Below are 7,785 nucleotides of genomic sequence, written 5' to 3'. Positions count from 1 at the left end.
GGAGGATTGCCGTATCCATCTCTGTATCGCCTGCCGTAATTCCCAGAAGAGTGAAGCCACGCGAGACCTCATCCTGGAAACCCACCCCACCGCACAGGTCTCTACTGTGGAAGTTGACCTGGGTAGCCTGGCTTCCGTGCTGCGTGTTGCCCGTGAGCTCCGCTGCAGGTATTGGGTCTCCATCCTCTGTCCCACCGGACCCCCCTGACCACCCTCTGACCCTCACCCTTGTGCTCTTTCCAACTCAGGTTTCAGCACCTGGACTTTGTCTACCTCAATGCCGGGATCATGCCCAACCCACACGTGAACTTCAAGGCACTCTGGCATGGTCTTCTCACCGGGTAGGAGGTGTTGGGGGGTCTAATCCTGGCTTGTGGGCAGTATGTGGTGCTGGCAGTATCATCATAGCCAAGGCATGCCTGTGGGTCCAGGACTGAAGATGATCCTATCTCCCTTTTCCAGTGTGACACAGAGCACATCACTGTGGGATGTGTAGGCTTGGCAGCTGGGTGAATTGCCAGCGTACTCTAAGATACCCAGTGTTGCTTCTGATCCCTAGTGTGAGGCCTGCTGCATGTGAGGGGGAGGGGGTGGTGGCAAGAGTTCACCCAATGCCTGCAGCTCCTGGCATTAAGTACTGCATGAAAAATGCTGCTGTGTTGCTGGGGAGGTGTAGGTTGCTCTTATTGGGTCTCCATTCTCTTGTTTTGGTTCCACTGTAGCTAATAGTTGATGCTGGTATAGGCATTGTAAGCAACATGGGGAAGCTGAACTAGGGAGCAAAGTGCCTTGCATTGTGTCTAAAGCAGTTGTTGGGGGTGTTGAACATGGATGCTAGCCTGCTTTCCTTATCTAAATTTGGCATGGCCCTAGGGCTTAGTTCCACGATGGAGCTTGACTTTGTTATCCAAACATGAAATGGAAGATCAAGAATTTATTTTTTTTTTTTTAGTGGTACTTTACTGTGATGAATTGAAAGAAGGGGCAAGTGTTCTCTGGTCTAGTCAGTATTGAGACACTTGCAAATAAAGGGGCTGCGATGCTCTGTAAGCTTTTCCAAGCTATTTTTTCATGGCCTAATAGAACCTTTGAAGGTGAAATTAAAGAGTCTGTGTGGAGCCTGTGAGGTGAGGGATACTTCTGAAATAGGTGAGCAGCAGATGCTTTCTAGCAATGTTCATCTCCTGTCCTTGGCTTCCAGGAAGTTACTTCACATGCTGACCACTGCAGAAGGTGTAATGACCCAGACAGACAGGCTGAATGGAGATGGACTTCAGGAGGTGTTTACCACCAACCTCTTTGGACACTTTATCCTGGTGAGACTGCGTATGAAGATCGAGCCCTTGGCCTGGTGGTTGATGTGGGTAGAGATGGGTCCAGGCAGTAGTAATGAATCAGTTCTGTCTTACAGGTTCAGTTGCTGATGCCGGCTGCAGCCTGGCAGATAAGGAATGATAGGCCAAAGGTCTCAGGCTTTGCTTAAATAGCAGTAAATCGTGATAGTTGTTGCAAGGGTTAATATAATTTTGAGGTTACTCTAGTTAGCCAGTGGATAGAGGTAAACCATATGTAGTTCTCTCTGTCCAGGGTGAATACCAAGGCTTGGCTGTATTAAATTCTGAGGTGTTTAACTGAGCTGTGCAGGAGAATGGTGGCTGCTCATAAATGTTCCTTGGGCTGAAGCTGTACCTGAGCAGTGGCTGCTTCTGGCTACTCTGGTGAAGACTGGCCTTGGCTTAGATAGCTCACAAGCTTTTAAGAACTATAAAGCTATACTGTGACACTTGAAAATCACTGTGTTAAGGAAGCTAGCAATTCTTTTACAGGTTCGTCAACTTGAGTCTCTACTCTGCGGTAACGAAAAGCCTTCACGACTCATCTGGACCTCTTCCAGCAATGCTAGGGAGTCTGCCTTCAGCCTCTCTGACTATCAGCATGCCAAGGGGCAGGAATCATACAGTTCCTCCAAATATGCTACTGACCTGACAAGCGTGGTTCTGAACAGGAAATTTAATAAGCAGGTGATGATGGGGTTTACATGTCTGAAGAAACCTAATGAGCTCCTACTATTTATAATTATCATTACATTGTTGTTACCTGGTTACATTCATTCACAGCAACCTGATATATTCCTTAATGCACATTTAAGAATTAAACGGAGGCTGAAGTTGAACTGGTTTGTGTGTAGTGGAGGATTATAGAATGGTTTGGGTTGGAAAAGACCTTAAGATCATCTAGTTCCAGCCCTGCTTCCATGGCTAAGGATGCCTCACGCTAGACCATGTCACCCAAGGCTCTGTCCAGTGTGGCCTTGAACACTGCCATGGATGGAGCATTTACCACTTCTTTGGGCAACCTGTTCCAGTGCCTCACCACCCTCGTAGTAAAGAACTTCAAAAGAATTGCTTCTGGTGCTTCTGTCAGAAACTTCTGGAAGCAAATTTTTAGTAGTGGTCCCTACCTTGCAAGTTTGGGCTGACTTTTTAGACCAAATTTTAGACCAAATAATTGGTCACAAAGAGCAAAGAGCTGCTGCTCTCTTCAGGTATACCTGCCTGTCGGAACAAGGCTGATCTGGCAGCTTTGCCTGCAAACACTTGCGGTGCAGGCTCTGCTGTCTCTCCTTATGGCTTCATGCTGCTATTCAAGTTTGTCACACTACCATGTGTGAGCAACCAGCCTTTCCTGTCATGGGGGATTGCTGGATTTTGTTGGCAAGCTGCTGCCCTAGTCCAGTGATAGTGATTGCACTCTTGTGATACACTTCAGAAGAAGATGGTTTGGTCCTGGAAGGTTGAACCCTTCTTTTAAAGGTAAGGTAATCTTTGCTCTGTGGGCTGTAATTTCTGGGATGACTGCTGTTGCTGTCAAGCTGCATGGAGACTGCAGCGTGAGGTTGTGAAGGTGTAGCTTCCCAACACATCAGTCTCGTGGTCTTGCAGTGGGCACAGATTTAACATGAAGATCTCCAATTAGAGCCTTTCAGAAATTGCTACACCTCATCACTCTCTAGTAACTTTAGAGAGAAGAGTATCTACTGTTAACTAGTATCTATAGTCACACTTCAGCTGAGAAGTATTAGGAGGGAAGGAGTATGTTCCATTCTTTAACTGTTGTGTATCTGCATGCTGATTGGGTTTCTTCTCTGCAGGGTCTGTATTCCAGTGTTGTTTGTCCTGGTCTCGTTATGTCTAACATGACCTACAGAATTTTACCAGTTTTTCTGTGGAAGCTGCTAATGCCCATCATGTGGTTGGTAAGTGGGTCTCCTGGCTGGTTTTGGGTTGAGGTAGCCTTGCTGTCATATACTTCACTGCAAGTGATGTGCAGTGTGCTTCTGGTTCCTTGCTACCCATGCTGCTGTGCAACTCTTCCTCGTGCTGGATTAGGCAGGCTGGCTTCTCTGCAAATGTTTCCTTTTGGCACCTTGGGGCCCTGATTTCCAAGCTGAGTTTGGAGGTTTGGTGCTGGACAGCACTGTACATAGCACTAGGGCTTGGCTCTTCAGCCATAGCAGCATTTGTCAAGGCTCCCCTTGGAAGGTTTGCTAGCCTGCTGTGGGCTTGTGAAACTCCTGTCACTTTGGTGGTGGCAGAGCTTAGGACAAAACTTGGCCCCTGTGCTTTGAAATGCCATTTGTTTCTGGAACACAGTATATTTTTTGGTGGTGTTCTTTTCATTCCTGGAGAAGGCAGTGTCTCCTGCTCTTTCTTTTTTTTCTATCTCTCTGGAAGGCAAAGCCTCCTGCTCTTTATTGCTTTTTTCCCCTGCTTCCTTAAAACTTTCCTTGCCTTTCTTCCTCTGGATTTCAGCTTTTCAGGTTCACTACAGTTCTGTTCCTGAAGGCTGCCTGCTCTAAGCCTTGATGCTTTTGCCGCAAGATATGCCTTTCTGCTTAAGCTGATCCTCATGGATCACATTTCTCCTGGCAGTGGAGAGGCAATGCCTTCTCAGTTGTCCTCAGCACTGGCAGTATTACAGACCTTCTCTGCCTCCTGTCATATGTGCTCTTGAAACCATTGAAGAAGAGGTGCCTGCAGTGCATGCGTGTGGCCTGTTGCCTCTTGCTTTGGGGGTGAGCTCCATGTGGGAGCAGGGAGAGAGGCTTGCTGATCTGGTGGGTGGCTCCAGAAAATAGTTTGTGGTCATAGAGGGATGCTTTAGTTGTAAGTGTGTGGTATTGCCTGTAGTCAGCTTTGAGAAGCATTGCTACCTCTGATAGATTATCTGGTGTGGCTGGGCTGCAGGGGGCTGGCTAAAGAAACCTTGGGCCACAATACAGATTCTGTCATGTACTACTTTTCCCCTCAGATCCGTTTTTTTGCCAAAACTTATACTCTGACCCCATACAATGGAGCAGAAGCTCATGTAAGTAGTTCACAACTTGATCTTGATATTCCTTCCAGGGTCTGCTGGCCTGAACAAAGATCCTCTCAATGAGGCTGGTGGGTGGGTGGTGTATTTCAGCCCTGAATAGCTTACAGCAGTGAGTGCTGGGGGACCAGCTACGGCTGGGGCTGATCTGCCAGGTGATGCTTTATGACCTTCATAAAAATAAATTATTTTTGAAAAATACTCTTCCTTCTCTCTGTCAGGGAGAATGCTGCTTTCCCTGCTGGCAGTCAAGCAGCTGCAGACATGCATGTTTTATGGAGGCAGGTAACAGTGTGCCTCAAGTGCAGTAGTGAGCAAGTTTAGCTGTGCTGAACTGCTTTAGTGGTTTAGCACTGTGACATAAACATGTTTTACTGTTGGCTTGGGCAGGTCACAGCTGAGGGGAGCCAGCTCAGAACTACTTCTCTAAATAGGATGTCTTCCCCTGCTTGGTGAAATCACCTGTGGTGTGCTCTCCTGAGTCTGTGGGCAGTTGGGTCCTTGACTGCAGGCTTGGTTGAGACACTGTGTGCTGGACTTGTATATGTTTGGGCTGTTCTTCCTAGGTGTGGCTCTTCAAACAGAAGCCAGAGCAGCTGGATGCACTTGTCAAATACCACAGCTGTACTTCTGGACTGGGGAAGAGCTATGTGGAGCCCAGAAAGGTACATGGAGCAGCAGCTTCCTGCTGCAGGGGGCTTGGCTACGGGTCTGCCATGCCTTGCATGGGGGGGTTGGTGCCAAGGGCGTCCTGTGGCTGGAGCGGAAACAAGATATTGAATGCTGAGCAGTAAGGAGGGATGTGGGATTATCTGCAGGGTTTCCTAGAATAACTCCTGGCTCAGGCTGGAGTCTGGAAGATAATGGAGGATGAGTGTGTAATGATGCTTCCCCAAAACATGTTCTGGCTTGTGACAGATGCCTTTAGTTGCCTCACTGTGACTGTGGAAGCTCTGGAGATGCACCTTGCCTATCCCCAGAGCTGACCTCAGTGTCTGTGCTGGCTGCCACCAAAGTGATGTCTCACAGTGCTATTCTTACTGTCTTCCAGTTTGATGTGGAAGAAGAAACTGCTGAGAAACTTTATGGAAAGCTCTTGGAACTGGAGAAGCAGACTCTAGAGAGATACAGTGATCTCCTAGATTAAGTAAAGCCAGTCTCAGTGGGATAACAGTCTCAGATGGGTAATATGGGCTTTCTTCATTCTGGTGCTGCTTGTGTTGCCTGCTATTCTGCGGGCATGTGGCTTCAGACCCCATCTTCCTTCTCAGCAGAAGGTGAACAATTCCTGAAAATGGAAATGTGAAAACTGAAGAGAAAAACTTAATCTTTTTGGTATGGGACTTTTTCCTAGCATAAAACTGGAGACCTAGAGTAGGCGGAGATTGTCTTAACACATTTGCAAATAAATGTCTTGCAAAAGCATGACTGAACTGCACACAGTTTGGGAACAGCCTCAAAACATGTGGTTTAAATCTGGCTAAGCACCTGAAAGGCAACAATCTGGGGTTCTGCTCTGTGTTTTGGCTCTACACTCATTACCCGTGGCTGATCCTGAAGCACTTGAAGGCTCATCTTCAGAAGAGCTGCTCTTATGCTTATACACCAAAGCTGGGGTCAGCTTTCCAGATGTGCTCATGAAGATTGAACCTCACTGGAAGTCAGGCTCTGCACAGCATGTGAAGCCAAGCTCCTGAAGAACTGGCCTGAGAACACCCTTTGCCTCAGTTGTGAGGATAGGTGCCTTGCTGTTCCCTGGGTGTGGGGCCATGAAGGTTCTAACCACAACTGACTGCAGAGGCTGAAGCTGTTGATGTTAACCTGCGCTCAGGGCTAGTCTGCTCTGTTTGTAGCAAGAGTAAGAGGTTATGTTTTATGTATTTAGCTCTTTTTACATAAATTTACTGTACCATGTATTCCTATTGCCTATCCTAGGGAGCTTCAAGTACCTGGTGTACTTCAAATTCTACAATGAATAAATGGTTGGAACTGACTTGTTCTGGCTGCAGTGGTGTTTTTACTCCAATAGCTGGGTGCTTTTGGCTTGGAGGACTGGAAGGAAGGTCAGTTTGTTGCCTTGCGCAAGAAGCCTGTGTATACCTGGGAAGTGTGAGTTCTCTTCATCAGTAGGAAGGCTGTCAACCATCTCTTTGGGCTTACTTCTCTTGTTCCTTCTAGTTAATGAAAAACATGAGTGACTTCCGAAGACTTCAGAGTGGTTTTGTGTGTTGGACACCTGTGGGGGTGTTTGAGACCATTTCCCAGCCTTAGACACTTGGGAGACATAGATGTCTCTGGTGCTTGCTCACCCTCATGTGTCACATGACTGGTATTACAGTATTCTCGGGCACTGTCCTGGGACCTGGCAGAGGCCAGGTGAGGTTAGGAGGGAGGCTGTGCTTGCTTTTATTCCCACCCTCCATTGTTTTTGGGCAACTTTGCAAAGCAGAGGGGTACTGCTAGCATGGTTTGGTCTGCAGAAGTAGCTCAGTTTTGAGTTTAGGCTGTGCAGCACTTCCAGCTCAGCGCTTGTGTGAGTACCTGAGTTAACAGCATTAGTGTGGATGGGAACATACTCTGGTTTGCTCTGACATTGGAACAGAATGAGAAGTTGGCTATTGTGGAGTGGAACTTCCCCTGGCTATGGCTGTAGCTGTTCAGAGTTGTGAAGCAGACTGGGATGTGCTTATGTGGACCTTTATTAAGCCTGGAATAAAGTGGCAAATTTCTCGGGTGGACAGAGATTGATGACCATGGGTAGAACCTTTAAGGTTTTTATAGGGTTTGGGTTTTTTTTTTTTTTTCCTTAATCTCTCAGGTGTGTGTCTGTGGGCTGAAGCTGGGCTTTTATCAGGGGAAGTTGTGCCTGATGGGATGGGGTGTGAGTGCTTTTTTGCTATGGAGTGTGCAGAAACTGGTGGGGGGGAGAGGGTCTGTGATACACCAGAACCAGTCTTTGAGTTACCTGTGATGCTGGTGTTGAGTAGAGCTATGAATGGGTTTCTGGGCTCATTTTAAAAGCACCCTGTAAATCTCCCTTGAGGATTTGGAGCTCAGGGTTAGAGACAATGTGTGTTTCTGTCCTGCTGTGCCTGAGCTCAGCCCATGGTAAACTGCATGGTTTATTTTCATCTTAGTTGTTGTGAAGGCACCTGGTGCACTGTGATGTCTGTCACATACTGGGAGATGCAAGTGTGGGATTGGGAGCTGTGGGGTATCTGCTGCACTATGTGGTTGTGGTAGGTGCAGAGGCAAAGTAGCCTCTGGGCATCTCTACCTCAGCTTCCTGCTCAAACAGTTACATGAAGAAGGAAGAAGAGGTGCCAAAGCACAAGTTGAGCCCAGGGGAGATTGGGCAACCTGGAAAGATGGGAAAAAGTTTGTGTTTTCCTGTGAGTATGGTGCTGCATG

The 7,785-nt window shown here is 47.5% G+C and overlaps 1 protein-coding gene across 1 annotated transcript; it reads left to right on the top strand.

The window, feature by feature from the left end:
• Positions 1-6: 6 nt before the first annotated feature.
• On the top strand, positions 7-5,615 carry HSD17B7 (hydroxysteroid (17-beta) dehydrogenase 7; the record flags this gene model as incomplete). Its single annotated transcript, XM_010010981.1, has 8 exons — positions 7-168; positions 249-341; positions 1,202-1,316; positions 1,827-2,021; positions 3,152-3,256; positions 4,312-4,368; positions 4,941-5,039; positions 5,426-5,615. Coding segments are annotated over 8 exons (922 nt in total), but the record flags the coding sequence as incomplete, so codon positions are not given.
• Positions 5,616-7,785: the final 2,170 nt, after the last annotated feature.

This window comes from Nestor notabilis, unplaced genomic scaffold (genome assembly GCF_000696875.1).
Source record: "Nestor notabilis isolate BGI_N333 unplaced genomic scaffold, ASM69687v1 scaffold30403, whole genome shotgun sequence".
NCBI classification, from domain to species: Eukaryota; Metazoa; Chordata; class Aves; order Psittaciformes; family Psittacidae; genus Nestor; species Nestor notabilis.
Note: the sequence above shows the minus strand (reverse complement) of the source record. Positions and strands in the feature narration are given on the sequence as shown.